General features: G+C 37.3%; 1 protein-coding gene and 1 pseudogene across 3 annotated transcripts in view; both read right to left on the bottom strand.

Annotated features, from left to right (window-relative positions):
* Window positions 1–21,921, bottom strand: part of TUBGCP5 (tubulin gamma complex associated protein 5) — a 46,688-nt gene extending 24,767 nt beyond the window's left edge. The window contains exons 1-11 of one of the 3 annotated variants that reach the window (XM_027859498.1): window positions 21,539–21,921; window positions 14,310–14,363; window positions 13,747–13,855; window positions 11,039–11,135; window positions 10,683–10,762; window positions 10,012–10,147; window positions 5,201–5,318; window positions 4,358–4,447; window positions 3,250–3,343; window positions 2,083–2,329; window positions 1,716–1,918 (exon numbers count right to left, since the gene is read on the bottom strand). In XM_027859498.1, the coding sequence (XP_027715299.1) occupies window positions 1,716–1,918; window positions 2,083–2,329; window positions 3,250–3,343; window positions 4,358–4,447; window positions 5,201–5,318; window positions 10,012–10,147; window positions 10,683–10,762; window positions 11,039–11,135; window positions 13,747–13,855; window positions 14,310–14,363; window positions 21,539–21,879 (1,569 nt within the window). In that variant the 5' untranslated portion in view covers window positions 21,880–21,921. Of the gene's footprint in view, window positions 1–1,715; window positions 1,919–2,082; window positions 2,330–3,249; window positions 3,344–4,357; window positions 4,448–5,200; window positions 5,319–10,011; window positions 10,148–10,682; window positions 10,763–11,038; window positions 11,136–13,746; window positions 13,856–14,309; window positions 14,364–20,992; window positions 21,096–21,538 lie in introns of those variants that run through there. The other 2 variants (XM_027859495.1, XM_027859496.1) reach the window with 2 other exon arrangements.
* LOC114041165 lies at window positions 7,580–8,152 on the bottom strand (annotated as a pseudogene).
* Window positions 21,922–22,491: the final 570 nt, after the last annotated feature.

Here is a 22,491-nt window from a genome sequence, read left to right as displayed (position 1 = left end):
TATCTTGCTATATATCTCACCACTTAAAATTGTGTAAGTCTACAAGACCTTGTTCATATAAATATTGGAGGTAATATTTAATAGGCTAAAGTCTAACATTAGCCTGCTGGGGTTGGCAAATGTTTTATATGCAATATAAACTAAAATAGAAGAGAATACACCCCCTTCAGGTAAAATTTATCAAGTCAGTCCAGTACATAATTTGTGCTTAATCAAGGTTTATAGACTGAAAGTTAATAACAAACTTAGGAGGTGGTAGGCGGTGAAAGTGATGCAAAAAAAGGGAGAAAATAGAGAGTATCAATGAAACATTAAAAAAAACCCAACAGAACAGAAGGAAGTTCAGAAGGTTAAATAGATAAGCAAAGTTCTGTTACTAAAAGTATTAAATTTAATATACATTTAAAAATCAAACCATGGAACAGAAGTTCACAATTTCACATACAAATTCTCTTTTCCATTCTTTACAAACCTAAATGTTCGTGTTTTTTGCTGTTTGTTAAGTTAAAAAATTTAAGTAAAAAAAAAATCAACAAGGAAAGGCATAATCACCACCAATAAGTGCTATGGTATTTTAGACTCCAAGGAATATCAACCAACCTTTCACAAGCAAAGGTTGAATAGGCTAATAATGTTTAACATTACTTGTAACTTGTATATTTCATTACTTGTGACTTGCAATTTCAAAAGAATTACCATCTTTACCCGAGCTATTCTGGTTACTCTGATAATACAAATCTAAACTAAACCTAAAACTACTTATACTTTTAAAAATACTTTATAGGTTTATTTTATCTTGGATCTCCCTATAGTTATAACTTAAATGAATAATGTATTTGTGATAAAGCCTTTTCCAGGTGTTGTAAAATAGCTAGTGTAAATCATTAACACCTAGGCCAAAATAATGACAGGATTTTAAAGCAAAAAAAAAAAAAACAAAAAAACAACATGATAGAACTTAGAGAGGGATAGAACCTTAAAGATCATCTAATCTAAGCCTTTGTTTTGCATATCAGGAAACTGAGGCCTAGAAATATAAAGTGATTTGCCCAAATTAACACAAATAATTTGTGGCAGAACCAGGATTAGGACCTCAAATCTCCTGACTCCCTGTCTAGTTCCAGTGCTCTTTCCACGACAGTGTTGGCACTGTCTTACTCATAAATGTTACTAATGAGGTAAATATTATGGGTAAAATCATACTTATAAACTTTTGTTAAAATAAATGTTCAATTCTTCTACTTTTGCAAATTTTAGTCTCTAAACATTTTCTTTCATTTCTAACTACTTTTTCCGAAAAAACATATAGGCTTAAAAATGTTTAGGTTTTTAAATTTCATAACATAGCTTCAGGTGTCTTGTAAGCCCTAGTAGGTGTTAAATTCTTTCAATACTCCAAAAGATTCCTAATTTTATTGATGTGGGTACATCCCTCCAGCAATTCAGCTCATAACATCCTCCACCTGAGTTGACAATCTCTGTGAGTTCCTGGGGCCACTTTCTGATGATCTTCTTGGAACGTCAGCTAAGTTCATCCCTTTTTGACAGACTTAACATTCCTTCACTGAGTCTGGGATCAAAACTTTTCCAGATTAATATAATCTGTAAGAGCTTGCACTCTTTGACAAAGCGGGTGGAAATCAAGGGTGGCCTCTACAACTCCCGGTTTGTTAGTAAACTTCACGTGATTTAGACTAAACATCAACTCCACGTACCGTCTGTTCAGAGGCTTCACCAACATCGTCATATTCCAGAATGGCTTTGTAAAGCGTGTTAAGGAGGTGAGAAGCTCGAACAACATTTCGAGTATCAGGTGGCACTTCTGCCACACCAGTGCTAAAAACTTTGTGAAGAACCTTGAGTTGTACCAGTCGAGGCGATAATTTGTCTACCACTATTGAAAGAGTAACTGTTGTATCTGCGAAAATAAACCGAATAACAAAAAACCCCTAAAATTATAAAGGGAATGCTATGCATGAAATTTTTATAGTTTCAAATGTGCATATTAATCACAAAGCCAAAAAATATTTAAAAGTTGCGAGTCATAATATCATAAGTAAAACTGAAGAATTATTACAATACCTTTATTAATGACACACTTCTCAATCTCACTAAGTTCTTCTTTGAAACTAATGAAATATTTATACAAGGCCCACATAAAAGCTTGGTAGGTTCTAAATGGAGGTTCAGTAGACTTCTTGGGTGTGGAAATATTTCCATGTAACGTACTTTCTGAGCTGTGACCCATTACTTCATCAATAAACTTCTGCAGTCTAAAAACAACTTGGCCATATGCTGCTATTTGCTCCAGCACCGATCTTAAACAGTTCTGTAAGAGTATTTCATAATTAAATTAGTCTCCCTCAAAACCAGAAAGGTCAGATTTCCACCCAGAAACACAAAAATGTAGTTGCTGTAATGTAAAATATTTAAAGTATGATTTTAATTACAATTCAGAATATTTTATAAAGCAAAGGTAGAATGAATACTCAAATTTCACATACAGGAAAATATATTAAAAATCCTCATTTCATAGTGCTATATTATAACAAATTATATTTTTTACCTTTTTTAAAAAACACATAGACATCATAAAGAGCTAGGTGTAACTTAAAGGATGTGTTTTACAGGTAATAAATTCTACTAGGGTATAGAGCTTTTGGGTAATACCAAGGCCGAGGACTTTAAAATATTACATTTAAGAGATTCAAAGATCATCTACTCCAATCCTCTCAATTTTTCAAGTGAAATTTTGAAACTAGAAAGACTGAGAAATTCAAGACAATGAAGTAGGTATTTTGTCTCTTCTCTCCCTCCCTGTCCCTGCCACTTTTCCTACCCCTAAAGATTACTGTAAATTATAGCTCATTTGTGTATTTAGTGCAAATAGGTCTTACTAAAGTGTTTCCTGTACAACCTGTGTCTTAGGAACAAAGGTTCTATCATCTGGCACATAGAGAAGACCACTACTACACAAATGTTGAATCTATACATGAAACGTATAATTTGCCCTTAACATTTCTGTGAGCTATAAAGGAAGAAAAACTATCTTCCTTTAATAACATGCTCAGTTTATGTATCAGGACACTCAGGCAGCAGAAGACTATATCAATTAATAAAGTCACAACAAACAAATAATCACTTCTGATTTTTAACTATTGACATAACTCACAAAAATCTCTTAAAACTCAGGATGAAACAACTTTAAATAAATAAAAGGAAGGAAACACTTATTTATTAATAACTTACATGTGTCAAGTGAGTTACTACAATGTTATTTCTCACAGTAACTTTCCCATCATTCAACTGAAATATGAAAAGCTTTTTTACCCCTGAAAGTAACCTGCAATAAAAAAAGAGAAGTTAATACACTTAAAATCTAGAAAAAAGTTCTTTCACAGGAATATCTGAAAAGTTCCCATAAAAAGATCCAAGGTTTAAAAAAGGTAAATTCTTTTTAAATTGGAAAATGAAATCAAATACATCAAAGGCATATGTTTGATTCCCATAAGGTTTTTTAACCACAAAAATTAAAGCATTTCAATCATAAAATCTTTTGACAAGACAAACACCTATAGTACTTTATTCCTCAAAATTTGACAGTAAAAACCTTTTACAGTCAGTTCTTTCCAAACTTAATATCAGCCTGAAAATGTTGATGAAGGCAATAAGCCTGAAGTAATATGGTATTAATACTGCGGAATGTATTTTTCATTTTTGCTTGTATTTAGTCCAATTTCTTAAGAAATCCAGTTTCTTTCTGTATCAAGGCCTGTAGTCACATGCCAATTTATATGATTACTCTCAACCTAATTAAAATAACTATGCTTATGTTTTCTTCAAAGTTTACTGGTACCTTAGTCTTCCATTATCTCTGTTTCTAGGTACCTGCATTGTCTTATATTTCTACTTTGAACTGATCTGAGTTTTAAAGCTGCCAAAATAGCTAACTTCTGACCTGCATTTGTAAAATCCTCAAAATATTACCCTTTAACAAACTAAATTCCAAACTTTTCACTAATAAATTCTCTTATGCCATGTTATTTTGGATATTTAGTGCAACTGAGACAGTGAAGCATAGTGGACAGAATATAGGGTTAGAATTAAGAAGGAACTAAATTCAAATCCATCTCTGACGCCTATTAACTTTGTGATTTTGGACAAAGCAATTAACTTTTATGTGTCTCAGACAAATTCCCAGGATTTATTATCCTATTATTACTACTATTACTATTATTATTTATTATCTCCTAGGTAGGTAGGTGATTCCTCTAGGTAACTTTGGAAAGTCTTAGCTCTTGCTCCTTATACTGTAAAATTATAGTTCCTTTGTGTATTGAGTATAAATAAGTCTTACCAAAGTGTTTCTCGTATAACCTGTGTTTCAGTAACAAAGGTTCTGTCATCTGGCACATACAATGGATCACTACTGTACAAGTGTTGATCCCTAAAAAGATCATAAATATCTGCTGTTAACATAAAATGTTTCTTTTAAAACAAAATAAGGTAGCAATCATTTTTTTACTTTGAATACGTCTCCTATATTTTATGAGCCACCTAGTGGTAACAACCAGTGAACAATAAAAAAGTAAACATAGTGACAATTACAATCTTAATAATACCCAGAATCATAATCATAAGCCAATAAGTATACTTTTAGAAAAGTTATTCAGTCATTTCAAAAGTTGTAATGATTATTTTCCCTTATAGCCAAAATAAATAATAATACATATTATTCAGCTATTTAAAAAACCTTTATTTTATTTTCATTGCTTCTTCCTTCCTTCAAAACAAAAAACTTCATTCTCATGCTATGTTTTTGGAATAAATTAATAGAAATCATTGTGGAGGAGGGGCCCACCTTCCTCATCACCACCAGCAACAACTGCACTTTCATTTTTACATTCATTCTGACGACAGTGCCCAGCACTTAACATACTACCTGGCATATAGTACATGCTTAATAGATTTTTCTTGATTGGTATATAAGGTGAAGTAAGCCAATAAAATAATCTACATATTGAATTGAAAAGATAAGTCATGAGAATCCAAAACTGAAGTAATTCAACCAAGCATAAATTGAAGAGTACCACCTTCGTACAGCAGAACAGCTCAATTAAAATTCAAAGGAGATGAACAAGAACTATCCAATTGAAAGTTACTTCCATTATTATTTTTAATACTATTTTCATTGTCTTACCAGACAGAAGATAAATTAGAGTGTAAATGCAAACTATGAGAGAAACGTGACGGTCTGGCTGTCCAATACTGAAGGACAACGTGTTGCTCCAACCAACTTCGTGCATCTGGTTCACAAGCTGGAAAGATATTTGAAAATTGAATTTTCTATAACAGCAACTACAATATCATTTAAATGTATAATAAATGGTTTCTTAATGAAAACAATAACTGACCCATAGTACTTTAAGTAGGTTATATCATTTGAGCCTCACAACATGTCATGTAGTTACAACAGTTATCATTATACTCATTTTTCCCAATAAGGAAACTGAGGCTCAGAGAGGTTAAATGACTTCTCCATGTTCACAAAGCTGAAAGTGTCAGAGGCTGGATATGAGCTCAGATATTCTTGACTCCAAGTCTAGCATTATACATATATTCCATTCCACCTTCTAAAAACAAGTCATGTTGTATAGTTACTAATGATCTCAATTGTTAAATCTAGTGCCTTTTCTCATTTCTCATCCACCAGACTGCTCTGCAGCTTTTCACCCTGTTTAACCACTCTTGCTCCCTGACCCTCTTCTTCCGTGGCTTAACAGTGCTTGGTCCTGGTCTCCTCCTACCTGTCTGAAAGCTCCTTCTCTACAGCTTTAGCTGGATCATCCTCTTCTTCCTGTCCATTAGGGGTCTCCTGGGTCCCCTTTCTCTTCTCTCTTGACATTCTTTCTCTTCATGATTTCATTAACACAGGCTTCAAACCCACCAATGAGTTAGGGGGATGTCCACCCCAAGCATGTGGAGACTTTTCCCAGCAGAATGGGTGGATGAGGACAATTTGTTCCAATGGCCATGAAGGCTGCTGAAGCAGGTGCTGTGGGGAGCTTAGAGGTTGGTCAGGCATTGAAGGTCACCCACTGCATTCTGTGTCTTAACTTTTGTTCTGCCACTGGACTTCAATGACTCAGGAAGAGAGAGCGAGGCTGACGACTGTGCAACTCTGCCTCACTTAAATCCAACTGAGGATCAAGTCAAGACATCACCTTGTGATGTCTTTGAAAATGAAAGATGAACAACGACAACTCCCAGGTTCAACTATTCAACTTCTAATCTGTATACTCAGCCCTAATCTCTTTTCTGAATTCCTATATTACCAAGTGCCTGAATATCTTCACCTGAATGTCCCGTAAGCATATCTGATTGAACATGTCCAAAATATAATTTACTACATTTCTCCCAAAAAACTATCCTTCTTCCAAACTAGCCTGTTTCTGTGGACAATGCTTCCAGTTACCCAAGGTTCACAACCTTGAAATAATCCTTAACCATTCTCTCCCATTAAAGTTCAATATCTAATTAGTTACCCAGTTTTTATAATCTTACCTCCTATAAAATATCTTACATCTCTCTCCTTCCCTCCATTTATATAGCTAAGCTCAGACTCTCACCTCCTCTCGTTTGGACTACAGCAACACCTTCGAATTGGTCCCTCATGTGTCCCTTCTCTCTTCCTCTTCAATCTATCCTCTGTATAACGAGAAATACGTAAAGCAAAGATATAATCATTTCACTGCCTTCCATTCAAAAACCTTCAATTGAACCCTATTCCCTCTAGAATAAAACACCCTCCTCAGGCTAGCACTTAAAACACTCCACGATCTGGCTCCTGTATAACCTTCTAGCTTTATTTCCTGTGATTTTCTTTTACATACTCCCCATTCCAATCAAAAATAGCCTGCCAATTGTTCCTCGTACATAGCATTCTACCTTACACCTTCATGATTTTGCATAGATGGTCTCTGATGTCTGGAATACACTCCCTCCTTCCATTCATCTCTTGATCCCAAGCTTCCTTCAAAGCACACTTTGGATGCCATCTCCTTTCTTGATCCCTCTAGTTACTATCTTTCCATCTCTTCTAAAATTACTCTGAATTTACTTACTTGTATACTAGCTTGCATCACCCTAGTAAGCTCCTTGAGGGTTGAGACCATTTTGGTTTTGTCTTTGTATCTCCAGACCTAGTACAGTGTCTTGCACGCAGCAAATATAAAAAACGTTTATTGAACTGAATCAAATGTTACATAGCTTAATATATATTAGTGTGATGAAATACAAAATTCAATGAAATGTCATTAACCAGAACTAAAAAGATTCAGTCAACAAATACGCAAATAGTACCTATTTTGCGCATGGTACCACATGGTACAAAGAGTAAGACATTATCCTTGCCCTCATGTATTTCAAAGTCCAATAAAAGAAAACTATGAAATATTAAAAGATGCCTCTCTAAATGAAAAGGCCGTAAATTCTCAACAGTTAACTAGAAAAAAATTTCATTACAATACTACTTTCTATGAAAACTGATTGTCAACCCCCCATCCAAGTGCTCATCTTCTTAGTTTTCCTCTATTAATTTCACCAATTTATTACCACTGCAGCCACCACCACAACCACAATTGTGTCTCAACCAAGAATGACATTCACAAGATCTTGATCGGGACTTATGCTCTTAGAATGATGCCCATACAACTCCAGCTATAGTTCTCTTGAGAAAGGTTTCAGAAGCATCCAAGTTTATAGATGCCTCCTTGAGCGCATTCTCATAACAGCAACAGCAGGCTTCTATAAAGCTTGTCACAGGAGAAAGCTCTGCATCAATTATCTCTTCACTAAACCATTGTTTAAGTCAAGGTTGGCCTTTTCTGCAGTTTCTTCATGATGAAACTTTACACATACATTTCCTACAAGATGATCCCCAAGGTTATCACAAATATTCATCTCAACCTCACCATGCTTTTCTTCCATTTCTGTAAAAACCTCCTCAAAAATTGACCATAGTGTTCTTGTACTTCAATGTTCACTGCATAGTGTGAGCTGTCAATCATCTGTGCGCTTTTTGGGGGGTTCTGAATCAAGATGATCTGGCTAAAGGTTGGTTTACTGTGCAACTGAGAATATCTGTCTCCATGATGACAAGCTCCAATTTTGAAATAAAATGAGGAGGAACAGTTGACTTTGTCTTTTATCTGTGTCGAAAATAGAGCGATAAAATGGCGGGAGTCATAGGATCACCGAATGAGAGCTAGGTCACCTAGGTCAACTTGATTTTACAGATGACTAAACTGAGGTTCAAAGACGTGAAGTGACTTACCAAAAGTTATACAATTAAAGCCAGAATTCAAACCTAGGTCTTCTGATTCCAAATCCAGTACTTTTTACATAGAACTGCTGCCTCAAAATGGATAACCATGGTTTCAACTGAGTTTTAAACTCAGGACCTTCCACATGTAAGGCAGAGTTGTTAATGACACTATGGAGCCAGTTATAAAGACTGAAACATCTGACTAATCTGTGGCCCTCTGCCCTATTTCCATCTTAATCAAAGTCTAAATCCTATCATTTTTAATTCCATAGAGGTAACCATCCCTTCCCAACATTTCACCACCATCACTGTAGTCCAGTCCACTTTTACCTATATTGCTGAAATATTTCCCTACCTTGTTTCCTGCCCTCCAGTCTCTTCCATCTCCAATCTATTCTATACAATGCTTCAAGATTAATCTTACTATAACCAAAAATATCTCTGACATAGTCAATGTGTCCACCTGTTTTGCTTAACTGTACTTGTTTGTTACAAAGCAAAGATCGGAGAGTGGAGAAAAGGGAGACATCAAGAAGTGAAAGCAATGTTAAAAAAAAAAAATCAACATCCATAAAATATTTTTTAAAAGATTTTTAAAAATCTCTTCTCATTTCTCTGGTCCTTTGCTGTAAAACTTCAATGGTTTTTATTACCTACCTCCCCTACATCCATTAAGACAGGTTTCATAGGCCCTGCATAATTTGGCCCAACTTACGTTTCTCTAGCTTTCTCCCTCATTGTTCCCTTTCAACAACCCAAAATGTTAAACTATATGGTTGTGTTAATATACCTTTCACTTTTGATGCCCATGTGCATGCGATTCCTTCCACCTAGCATGTCTTTCCCCAGCCTCAAAGACTGTTTATTTCAAGATATAGATCAAATGTTCTCTTACATCAAAACTTCTTTGATCTCCCTCACCTAGAAACAACTCTCCTTCTAAACTGCCACAGCATTTTGTGCCTTTCTTACTGAAATTTCACATGACAATTTGTGTCTTTTTTCTTTCTCTTATTAGTCTATAAACTCCGAGAGATGAGGGACCATGTTTTATTCTCCCTTCTATCTACCACAGCGCCTAGGAAATACTCAACAAATATTTTCTGAAAGAATGTAAAAAAATTTTCAATCCAATCTAGAAAGGCTAATAAAAACAGAAATACTACGAGTAAGCAAACCTCAATTCTAGTGCCATTAAATAGATTTTGGGTAAGTCATTAGGCTTGCTCTCTAGGCCTTACTTTCCTTATCTATAAAATGAGTGAGTTGGAAGAAATGGTCTCTTAGGCCCACATCAGCTCAAAAGTGATATGATTTTATGACAAGTTAAAGAAGAAATTAAACTAATTTTCTTTTTTGCTTAAATCAGAATGAATTTAACCTAACCTAGAAAAATTCAACCTTAAATTTTGTGCCTCCTCCCATGAAAACTTACATATTTATTAAAAAAATACACATTTATTTAAAAAATCAAAGAACCAAATGTCATATAAATATTCCTTTTTAATGTTAATTATGCAGTGCTGCTTTTAAGTCACATAAAATTAAAGGCCTCATAATGCTTAAAGAAGCTTTTGAAAGTATGAAGAAATACATGAACTTGAGATACATTAGCCAAATTTTAAAGTTTGATATTTTGTTTGGTAATCTCTCTATTAGAGATGGCATTTCCAAATTTTCATTACCTTTCCAACTGACATGAGGTACTATTTTCTTATTTTGATCTTGTTCTTCTAATGGTGTTCTATCCACCTGAATCCCAGAGTCTTCTCTACTAAGAGGTTGCTGATCATCATCATCTTCACTTTCTTCAGACCAATTCTATCAAATAAGTTAACAGAGCTTACTTTTAGTAAATAGTAAGAAAACTAGAACTACTTAAACAAAAGTGAACTAGTTTGAGAATATACCAAAAGAAGAACTATGCTAATAACGTTGCTTCTTTCTTAAAGTTCATAAAAGTAAATTTGATAATGGCCAGAGACTTTTCAATATCAATGGTGGAACCACCTTTTTTATGACAACATTCCTACCACGATGTTTAGTTACAAAAGAAGGTTCTCAGATAAGATAGCTAGCTTAACATCCTACTCAAACTCCATGGTACTTATTATTTGAACTTAGCAAATCTTACTATTTATGTAGTGGTATAACAAGAGGACTTCTGCTTCTGTTGACAGCAGAAGCCCCCCAAAAAGAGAAGGGTAACTTCTTAAAAACCTTTTTTGGAAGGAGTCAGGATATAAATAAATAAGTAAAACAACCAACCCACTGCAGGAGGTTACACCAGGGAAGATTTGTATCTGTAAGCGTGGCAAGTGTTGAAGTATTTAACAGCAAAATTACTATAACTTACTGGTGTATCTGCATCTGGCCCCAATTCAATTTCTTCACCTTCCATCAAGTATTTTCCCCAGTCAAATTCTTCTTTCTTTTCTAAGACACAACATAATTTTGCTTATTATTAACCTTCTCAGAAAAATCCTAAAACTATAGAAAGAAGAAATCATACAAATTTCAAGGTAACATAGACCAAGAAATGCAAAATCCAAGAACGAAGACTTTCAATAAACAAATACAGAAAAACCTGCTCACTTTTATAGCTTCTAATTTACATTATAATTTTTATATCTTCAAGACACGTTTCATACAATATTTGAACTTTCACAAAAGTCTTCTTCGAATACTGTATTAAATCTTCATGTAACTTACCCACTTCTTTTTCTCGTGGCGTTTCCACATAATTGGTGTTTGAAGGAGAATCAGAAAGACAGAGAAGGAGTGACAATATTGCATAATGCGTATCTGTCTTTAAAACAAGTAAAGTGAATAAGATGCGTTATTAAAACATACCATTAAAACCTAAATTCCAGTTTAAGTGAATAAAAACCCAACCTCTGATGGTTATGTAATACTGTTTTCCAAATTTATTTTTCTAAGATAACATTAACCTGAATAATATTATAACAACTACCAACTTCTAAACATTGATTCTCAGATTTCAGAGTTGGAAGGGAACTAATTGGCCATTTAGTCCAACCAATATCTGACAAAAATTCCATCTAAAAGATACACAATAAACGGTCATGCAACTTTTGATTCAAGACCTCCAATAAAGAAGAACTTACTTTCTGATACACTCATTCTTCTTTAGGATAACCCTCATTGTTAGTACATGATTACCAACAGCAAGCCTTTATCTGCCTCCTGCAACTGCTACCCATTGTTTACAGTTCCCGTTATTAGTAACTTCTATTGTTTCAAATTTTGGTGAAACCTGTGAGGTTTTGTATTAAAATTAACCTTCAAATTACAGTTTCTTATTCTTTCTTTTTAGCCAAAATTTACACCGTTATCCATACTTCACATTATCAGTAAGACAATTTCTAAACTTTAGGCACATTATTTATCTATACTCCATGTACTATTATTCCTATTTTACAGATGAAGAAATTGATGCTCACAGAGGATTAAGAAATTTGCCCAAAGTCACAAAGCTACAAAAAACAGGGCCATCACTGAAACACAGGTGTTTGGATTCCAAATTGAATTAGCATTCTACTATATTATGTTGTCCCAGTTCAGAATGTCCTTTTAATAACTTTATTTCATAGTTATTTAAGTGCTACCATCTCCCAAATCACACAGCAAGTAGATAATTTAAATAGGTCTGAATCTCTCCCAGTATGTAATGACAACTAAACAACAGGAAGGAATTTATTTCTCTCTTAGGGTTCAAAATGATAGTAAGCCATACCTTTTTTCCCAACTGTATTCCCTACCCTATCTACTCACCCTGCTTCCTAAAATCCTTTTAGGATTTTCAATTTGCTTCTATAGTGGAGAAGAAACATACTGGTCTCTTCCCTATTTCCAAGATGAGAAATAGTTAAGGATTATTAAAATAGTAGATAAGGGGAATGTGTTGGATATAGTTTGCCTAGATTTTAGCAAAGCTTTTGATTATTTCATATTATTCTCGTGAAGAAGACAGATATGTATTAGGAAATAATAAAATCTACTGAATTTAGAAATGGTTGGATGGCTGGACTCAAAGAGGCCATTTGTTAATTATTCAATTAACATATGAGGAAGTCTTCAGTGGAATATTCCGGGGATATGTGCTTCAACTGCTATCATTCTTATCCACGACTTGGATAAAAGTATTATTGGACTGGATTAAAACTATGCTCATTAAATCTACAAATGACACAAAGCCAAAGGGAAAGGTACACAGTGGACAGCAGATTCAGGATTCGAAAGGATCATGACAGGCTAGATTACTTAGCTGAATCTAACAGGATGTGGTTCAAGAGGGATACATATAGTCTTTCCCTTGATTATTAAAAAAAAAAATCACCTTCACAAGTATAAGATTGGGGTGGCATGGCTAGACAGCAACTATTCTGAAAAACTCACTATGAATAAGTAGCATGATGTAGCAGCCAAGAAAAACTAATGAGGTCTTGGGCTACAATCAGAGAAGCATCTTCCATAAATTGGGAGGTGATAGTCTTATTACACAATGCCGTTGTTAGAACTTTTTTGGAGGTCTGGAGGTCTCTTCTGAACCTCTAACATTCAGAGTGCCATGGATTAACAAAGAGAATGCCCAGAGAAAAGCAACCTAGATGATAAAAGGCCTTGAGTCTGTGTTACAGAAGGAGAAATGTGTGGAATTACAAAAAAGCAAATCCAGGTTTAGTGTCAATAAAAACTTAGTAACAATTAGAGCTGTGCCAAACAGAATGTGGTGCCTTGAGAAATGGTATGTTCACCCTTCCTTTAAGGATTTCAGACAACCAGTTGTTTGGTATGTTATAATGGAAATTGCTTGTCATATATGGGTTGGACAAAATCATTGCTGTGGTCCCCTCCAAATCTCAAATTTTGTGATTCTGGGAAAACCAACCAAATGCCATCAAGTAATTTCAACACATATTTTAAAGTTATCTACACAATGTTATTGACTTCTTCCAGGCTCTGAACTCTATTTCTGAGGCAAATGACTGGCCAAATAAAATATTTGTTTTTATCACAAGCATAAACTGCACTAAGTGTAACTGAAATACTTGAGTCAATTCACATGTGTATAATAATAACCTCACTTTATATACTATTTCAAGGTTTACAAAGTACTTTCCTCACAACAAGAAATGCAAGATGAGGAAACAGATACTCAGAAAAGGAAAGTGATTTGCCCAAATAATAACAAGAGCTGACTTAAATCCAAGTCTTCTGATTCCAAATCCAGTGTTCTTTCCCCAAAGGCACACTGCTATAATCAATTAACTGATCAAACTGAAAACTAGAGGCTGAGCTTTCTTATGTGTAATGTATTTAGAATACTGTGAGTGCTTAAAAGTTAATATTAACAAGATAAAGATAATCAGAATGGAACTTTTTTTATAATAATATACCTTTGCTTTCTTAGTACTTGGAAGTGGAGCATGTAGAAACTCTTGAGTTAATTTCTTCCAACTGGCAGCTTTGCTGAGATCTGAATGAATGATGAGCTTTTCATAAATTCTAAAATAACAAAAGAGAACTGACATTTCCAAAGAAATGTATTAACAAAAGTATGTGGGCTGAATACTCATACATGTTCTCTATTCTAGTCTTAATCAGGTATCTTATCAAAGTATATTAGGAACTCTAGATTCTCAAAGGCAATGCCAAGAGATAAGTAAATTCTGTCTAGTCCTTTCAAGATGTAAGCCTAGCACGAGACTGCATTTGTCATCTAAGGCTCATCTTAACAAAGTTCAGAAAAGCTTATCACAAAAAGGCCGGCCACAATATAATGTTTTTTTGGCCACAGAAATTCATAACTATCTACTGAGACATAGAGGGACTGTGACCTGCGTTGGTGAAGAAAGTACCCACAGATCCCTAAAGTACTGGAATACACACACACACACACACACACACACACACACACACACACACACATACATACACACACACACACACAGTGACTTACCCCTCTATTGTCCTCTCTACTTTATGACTGCTTACATCTAGGAAACGATGAAATCTAAATGAAATTGAAAAAAAAATCATTTACTCATGACAGTTTTATCACATCTGCATAAAAAGTCCAGCTGAAATATAAATTTGGAAGCAAAATATAAGTATTTGGCATCATTTTTTTCACTGATTAAAGGCTTTGGTAAAATTCACTTTCCTCAACATATTTTTCATTTCAATTCAACTCAACAAACATTAACTATATGCAAATACTGAAATACACAATAGTGATACAAAGATGAAAAACAACACAGTTCGGAGCCTTCTGAGAACCTTCCATCTACTAGGGTTTCTACTGCAACTGGAAGTCTTCAATCGGAAACTAAGTAACTACTTACTAGAGATAGAATAAAATATTCCCGTCCAAGTACAGACTATGCTAGGTAACCAGTGAGTTCCTTTGTAAATCTGATATATTAAGATTCTGTGACATATACTGAGATAAGTATAACACAAGAGATAGTATGTGATGGGGCAAGGATGAAATCCAGACAACGTGCTTTCCTAACACTTGATGAGTAAGAAAACGTTTTCAATTGAGGTTATCAGGAAAGGCCATGGAAGAAACTTGAGCCTAGCTGAAGAAAAAGAAAGGTTTTAAAGTGCAGAGAAGAGGAAGGAGTATTCAGGTATGATGGAAAGCTTGTGTCAATTTAAAGAGACAAGAGACAGAAGGATTAAGATTAGGAGCACTAAGTCCAGTTTAACTGCACCATTAAGTGCTAGGAAAATAATATGCAAATATAGAAAAAATAATACAGAAAAACAACGTAAAATAGAGCTAGAGCTAGGCTGGAGCCAGACAGCAGAGGGCTCTACAAAAACACCAGGTTGCAGAATTTGTATTATATCCTTTTGGTCAGGGGTTGGGAACTACAACCATTGTCTATTTCTGTAAGCCAAGCCAGCCAAGCTAAGAGTTTTTACATTTTTAACAGTTTTACTGTATTTAAAAAGGTAAAAATCATTCTTAGTTCAATGGCCATACAAAACCAAGAAGCAGGAAGAGATGGTCCTCTGATTTGACAATCTCTGCTTTAGGCAGCAGGGAATCACTGAAGGTTTTTGTGCAGGGAAGTGATATGGTCAGAGGAAGATTATTTTCACAGCTATGTGAAGAATGGAGTAGATAGGAAAGAAATTAGGAGACCAACTTGGAAGCTATCACAATCACACAGGCGTGAGGTAATGGAGACCCAATATATGGTGGTAGCAGTATGGAGAAAGTAAGAGCTACAAGAGACAAAATAGACATTGATAGGGTGCTTATGCTTGTACTTGGACCCCAATTTCTCCCTAGTCTCAGAAACACTGTCTCTGACAATCACTCCCCAGCCCAAGGACACTGCGCCTAGCAATTACTCATGCGTGGGCCCCAGCAAGACCCTTATCTCTCTTCCTGGTGCAGCTACACAAAGCTGGGTGAGAGAGTGCTGGGCTGCTCAGGCCCAGCCCTCAGATCATGTCTCTGGAAGCCTTCCAATTCCTTAGTAAGTTCCTGTCTTCTGAGAAAGCTTTCCCTTGTTGCAGAGCGTTCTCTCATCAAGACAGAGAGAGAGAGAGGGGTGTCTTGCCCAGCCCAAGGAGTTTTGTCGTTGGCTGGCCCAAGGACTCTTCCTCCTGCCAGACTCCCAAGATCCATGCCAGTCATCTCCCTCCCTGTCTGGTATACTCCCTATACCTTCCCATCCATAGCTCCCAAAGACACCAGGACCTTTGGATTACCTAATCAATATTCCTGGCATTCCTTTCCCATGCCCTTTTCCATATAAACCCTACCACCATCCTCAATCTCTTGCAGGTTCCTTAAGAATTCTTGCCCGCTGAAAAGTGTAACAATAAATCTTTGCCACCTTGACTTAATGAATGCTTGAGTTTGTGAATTCATTCCAGAGGACCCCATCCTGTACTCCAGCCTTTGAGGGGTCTCAACCTCTCAGACCGCAACAGATATGATTTGGCAATTGATTAGATGGAGGGAAGGTGCAGATCACCATGTTCTCTGCTCACAAAGCTACTAATTCAAGCTCTACCCTAGAAAGGAAAGAAATGAATTAAAGAATACTCCAGGGTTTCAGGACTGGGGAGATAATGGTGCCACTAAGAGAAATAATGAAATTAAGAGGAAAAACAGGTCTATAGAGAAAGATGATTCATTCGGTTTTGAAAATACTGTGTTTAAGGAACCAGTAAGTCACACTGCTGGAGCTGGGAGAATGAAGCTCAGAGGAGAGATTATGGCTGAATATACAGAATTGGCAATCATATGTATTTTGTTTGACTCTTTATGACCCCATTTGGGATTTTCTTGGCAAAGATACTGGAGTGAAATAGCAAATCTTCAGCTCATTTTACAAATGTAGAAACTAAGGCAAAAAGGGTGAAGTGATTTGTCCAGGGACATATAGCTAGGAAGTGTCTGACTCCAGATTTAAACTCAGAAAGATAAATCTTCCTGAAGCTAGGTGTGGCACTCTATCCACTGTGCCACCTAGCTGCCTTATCATCTACATAGAGGAATTGTATTTATTGAACCCTTTGGAGCAAATTAAATCAAGGGAGAGAATACAAAAGAAAAATAATAAAGCATAGAATATTTACAATTAATAACAAATAATAACTACATTATAATAACATAAAAAATAATAACTAGCATTTATATAATGCCTACTATGTGCCTGGCACTGTGCTAAGTGCTTTACAAAGCTAAGTGCTTTCATTTTATTTAGAATAGGGGAACAAGACTGAGATTGATCAGAGGTTAGGCTAACAAAAAAAGGGTCCAAGGCTAGGTAAGCTAATTCAACAAGCATTTATTAAGGGAAGAGAAGAGGAAAAAGAAAAAGGGTAAAAATGACCCTTCTATCCCACTTCATCCTTTTTTTACTTAAACCCTCTTGTGAAAAATACAGATATTCTCTGATTACACAGATTAAATAGAGACTACTGTCATTTCAGAGGCACATCCAGATTGAGTGAGTGCTACAATCTTCATAAATTTTTCCACACTAGACAAAATTGGGATGGGATCAAAGAGACAGACACAGGGATGAGGAAATGAAACCTGGGCTAGGAATGCTACCTACAAAAATCTACGGAAGAATGGAAAGTGGAGGAAGGTGAAGGATGGTCATAAAGGTTTATTCTTCTGTTTTCCATTTCCTTTGAACTTGTACTGGAATGAGATGAGTCAATTTTTACAACTTTAATATAAAGATGTTGGGCTAGAAAGTCCTTTAAATTTCTCTTTTTTATAGCAAAAACACTGCATCCTCCACTGAAGTCTTCTCTAATGCCTTGGGGTAGCATAAAAGTAATCCTGGGTTCTCTAAGGCTATGCCAGAAAAGCAAAACTCTGTTAGGCCCTACCAAGTTGAAAAGACTTTAAACTTGGACCAACTGATCGCTTACGTGTCCGTTTCCCAAGGACTAGCCTAGTTTAGTTTGGAGAAGCTCTTTACCAGGTTGGCCACAAGGTGATACAATTTTTCACCATGACAAGTCTACAAGACTATCTACAGGTTATTAAGAAATGCTAAATTGGGATCTAGGCTTTTCTCCTGTATTTCCTTATTAAGGTCCATTCCTGTAAAAAAGTCTGTCTCTGATAGATGTGATTGCCCCTAGTTGTCTAGCTCTCAAAGTACATGCTCTTCAATCTTGGGTAGGATCTCACCCAACTAGGAGACCTTACTTCTGTTTAGAGTATAAACCGAATCCAGTCTGAGCGAGTTCTTACCCCAGGAAAAGAAGCCCCTCTCCTTGTACTTCTCCACTGGAATTTAGGATGACCCAGCTCACAAAGGAGAAAACCAACCAGAGTGATCTGGATGGAGATGGATTCCCCTGTCTAGATTGCTGGAGGCAGCTGCGTCTCCATCAAGCCAAGTTCTCAGCATGAAGAGCTGAAGACTTCCAGCCCACCTAGTCATTAAATGTTCACCAGTCAGGATTGATTTTCATTTGTCAGGAGCATTCCCTTTCAAAAAAGTATTTAAGGCTTTCCATGGGTTTGTCTTTGGTTACCAAGAAAAAACACTTACCATCAATTTATTGATTGCTAGCTAGCCTAATTAATAAACTGATTATTAATTACCCAGAAACTCTTTTTTTTTATTAGTCACACAGCACAGTAAGGGCTTTATCATCCAAGAGGAAAAGAAGAGGGAAAATTCCAAATTTTGGCAGCTGAGAGGGAAAGTGCATCTCTTTAAGTGGCATTCAGCCACCTTATTTCTGGAAAGCCATTCATTTATAAGTGACATGAATATCATTAGTCAGAAAGCCAGCCTATAATTAGATAAAAGCCCAATTCCCTTGGGCTATGTCATTTTAAATTCTATTTCTCCAATATGAGATATTTCAAACTTTATATTGTTTTCTAAGTTACTATAGGAGTCCACTTTATTATTTCAAAACTTTAAATTCTTTTATTGTCAATACAAAGTACATTGCCTGCCTTCCATCATCCCCTCCTCTTCCTCTGTCCACATAGGGAATGTACTGATGGAATCCTTATGAAGCTGCCCCCAGACCCAATATTCTAACTTTCTTATGGGCCCCACTGAACGGCAAGCATGTCCTGATTTAACCACATAATATGGCATAACCACACCACCAGCCCCCAGACTCAATACAGTCACTGCCCCTAGCTAGCCACTGCTCCCAGATCCAAGTCACATATTTGAACAGGTGTGTTCTTGTAGTTCTTGCTGGTTTCTCTTGGAACCTAGCCCACTTCTGAGGGACTTCAATCCTCAATAAATACCTATACTTGGATTATAAGACATCTGACTCTGAATTCTTTGAGACAGTACAGCCACAACATACCATGAAACCACACCAATACCCTTACCTGCGGGTGCTCTGCCCAAAGGAATATAAATTTTGATCGCTGAAAACTCAAAGGATATTTGGGAGTTTACAGACTAGATTTCTTTAATGACCATGCCTTAAACCCAAATCACTCTGGCTCTCATTGATTGGCCAAAAACTAGCCCAAGCCTCACTTAGTCATTGTTTGGGTTTTGGTGGCTCAGAGTGAATGTAAATAGCAATTGTTTCTGTTTTGGTCAGAAAGTCTGAGAGTCTTCCCCTCCCAGACTGATTTTTTTTTTTAACTAGGTAAAAGTGGCCATTCTGCCTCATTTCTTACCTAGCCTTAACCATTGGATGGGTGTTGCTTTAGATAAACTGAGACCTGGGAAAGACCTCAGCTTCAAAAGGCCAAGGTTTTCCTCTTCATCTGGGGCCATCTCCAGTTGTCCTGACCTATCTCTTGTCACTGGCTCCAGAGGAGAAAGAGTGAGGCTGGTGACTTTGCACAGCCCTACTTCACTCAAACCCAATTCACTTGGAAGCCCTGACATCACCTTCCTGATGTCATGGTGCTCTTGGAGAAATAACAGATAGCACAATACTCTCACTATAACTTGAATTTTGATCTAATGAGGCTAACTAAAACATAGGACTCCAAATAAACTGTCTAACTGCTTAAGAGAAAACATTCTTGAAAGTTTCTGTTATTAAATGTTAATTTAAATTGCTATTTCCCTTTACTGGTAACTGTTTAAAAAAATGTCCAAGATTCTTAACTACCCATAAAGAATACCAAAAGTTCCTATTTCAATCTCAACATCTTATTGAGATTGAAAGTCAGGAGATTGAATTAGGAGACTTATATTCAATCTGTTTCCAAAGTTAGCCCAATTAAGATGATTTTATCTTAATTGCAGTTATCAGAAAGTCTATAAAACAATCACAAACTGTGGCACACAATTTGGCATTTACTCTCCTATACTGTATCCTAGTTGTTTCATGTACCTATCTTGTCTCCCCCTCAAAACAGCAACTTCCTCAAGGGCTAGGAGTCTACATTGCACTTTTATACCTATCACATAGCTGTGTAGGTTACAGGTACAAAACAGGGACTTGATAAATACCTGATAATTCCTTATCTTCCTAATTATAGTTCAAAGATCATTTCCTCTACAAAGTCTGTCTTAAATAGATAAAATAATTCGACTTTTACTCTGCTTGCCCAGTACACCATTTCTCCTCAAATATAACAAGGTACCCATAAGATAGTAATTAGTAATAGTAGTAGTTAACATTTATATAGCGATTACTAAGAAAAAATGTTCAATTCTTCGCTGTTTGCTAAACCTCATGGTCTTTATTCACTGAAGTTCATGAAGAGTAGAATATAGATGTCCCTGATGACATCTGCTCGATTAGTTCAGAATACTATTTATTTCATGCATAATCATTTTTGAATCAAAAGATTTTAAGGAAAGTTACAGGGTTATCTACAAATGAGTGGCAAAATGAAAATGTTTGTACGAGAAAAGGATATTTCAGAGGCAGTGTAATAGACGGAAAACACTAAGGAATAGGACCTAAGTTGCAGTCCTATCTTTGCTGCAAAAAAACCAAACAACTAAAAACCCTGTGTAGCCTTGGGGCTAGCACCACCTCTTTCGGTTTCTTTCACTGTAAAGAAAGAATCCGAATACATGTGCCTAGTTTACCTCTCCGGGTGGTTTTGAGGACTAAAGGGGAAGACGGATGTAAAACACTCTTTGAAAAGTTTAAAATATTATTCAAAGACGGACTGTCACTATTACAAATGATTACTTTGTTTGGACGTTGCTTTGCTGGCCGACCCCGTCTGGCCCCTGCGCTGTACAAAGTCGATAATGACCCCTTACCCCCGGCTCCTTGGCCCTGGAGCTCGGGGAACTGTCCCATCGTGGGTCCTTCAGTTACCGGACGGTCACCGACAAGAACACAAAAAATAAACACGCAAGCCGGGGTGCGAACTTCTGGAAGGAACTGCGCCCCGCGGGTGCCCGAAGATGCCACCCCGAAAGGAACCCGCCCGGTCCAGTCCCGCGGCTCTGCCCGACCCCTGCCCGGTCCCTCGTCTCGGTCCTCGCACGGGGGGAGGCCCGGTCCCACCAGCCCCGGAGCACGGGGGGGGCTATGGTGGCCCGGAAGGGCCAACAGAGATCGGGACACCAGCAGGAGGGCAGATCCGGGGAAGATCTAAAAGATGCTCCGAGCTGGGCTTCCGTACTTGCCGGCGCGTATGGTGACCCGGAAGGTTAGCGGTAACAGCAAAAGGCCGGGGTGACGGGGCGGGGAGGGGAGTGAAGACCGGCTACGAAGGCAGGCGCTGACCTGAAATTGCTCCAGGCGAAGTGCAAGGCCAGCTGGAAGTTGTTGTCCGCCTCGTCCTGGAGGCCGCTCACGCGCCGGATCAGCTCGCGCACGTCCCGCTCCTGCTGTTTGTCCAGCCGGCTCCAGGGTGGTGCGGCCCCGGCCATAGGGCCCCGCCCCCGGGCTTCCCTGGAATACACCGGGAGAGAGAACGAAGATCTCTTTATCCTCCGGGGAGGAGCGTCCCCGGAATCCGACGCTCCCGCGGGTTCTGTTTGTGTCTGGCGGGGCTGCTGACAGCTCTCGCGAGAATCTCCCCAGCCCGTAGAGCTCGCGGAGGGAGGTGGGGAGTGAATGCGCATGCGCCAACGATCTGGCTGAGCTGGTACCTGGCGTGGCTAGAGCCGTGGGAGACGCAGTGGGAGACAGGGAAGGGAGGCTCCCGTGGGCTATAGATCGGGAAAGAATCTTAGATTCCACCTCGTCCGGGAGTTCTTGACGTGGGGTCCGTGAACTTGCTTCCCCACCCCCCCATTTATTTATTTAAATAATTTTTAGTTTTCAACATTCACTTCCACAAGATGTTGAGCTCCAAATTTTCTCCCCATCCCTCCCCTCCCCCACCCCATGACGGCCTGCATCCTGATTCCCCCTTCACCCCGTCTCTTCTCCCTTCCATTACCCCCGCCTCTTATTCCCTTCTCCTTCTATTTTCCTGTAGGTGAACTTGCTTTTTAAAAAAATTTTGATTACTCTAAATATCATCGATGATGATGATGATGATGATGATGGTTTGATTTGAAACATTCTGAGAAGGGGTCGTCTGACTCCCTAGTTTTAGAGAAGACAAAGAGTGAGTCCTAGCCTCTTCCTTTTCATTTATTTTTGAAGCCTCGCTCTGCATCTGCAAGTGGTGCTTTGAGATAAAAGATGTATAAAGAATTCCACAGACAGTCCCCGACCTCTGTGAGCCT

Source organism: Vombatus ursinus, unplaced genomic scaffold (genome assembly GCF_900497805.2).
Source record: "Vombatus ursinus unplaced genomic scaffold, bare-nosed wombat genome assembly UNPS02014168.1, whole genome shotgun sequence".
NCBI lineage: Eukaryota > Metazoa > Chordata > Mammalia > Diprotodontia > Vombatidae > Vombatus > Vombatus ursinus.
The sequence above is the reverse complement of the archived record's forward strand: the minus strand, read 5'-3'. Positions and strand labels throughout refer to the sequence as shown.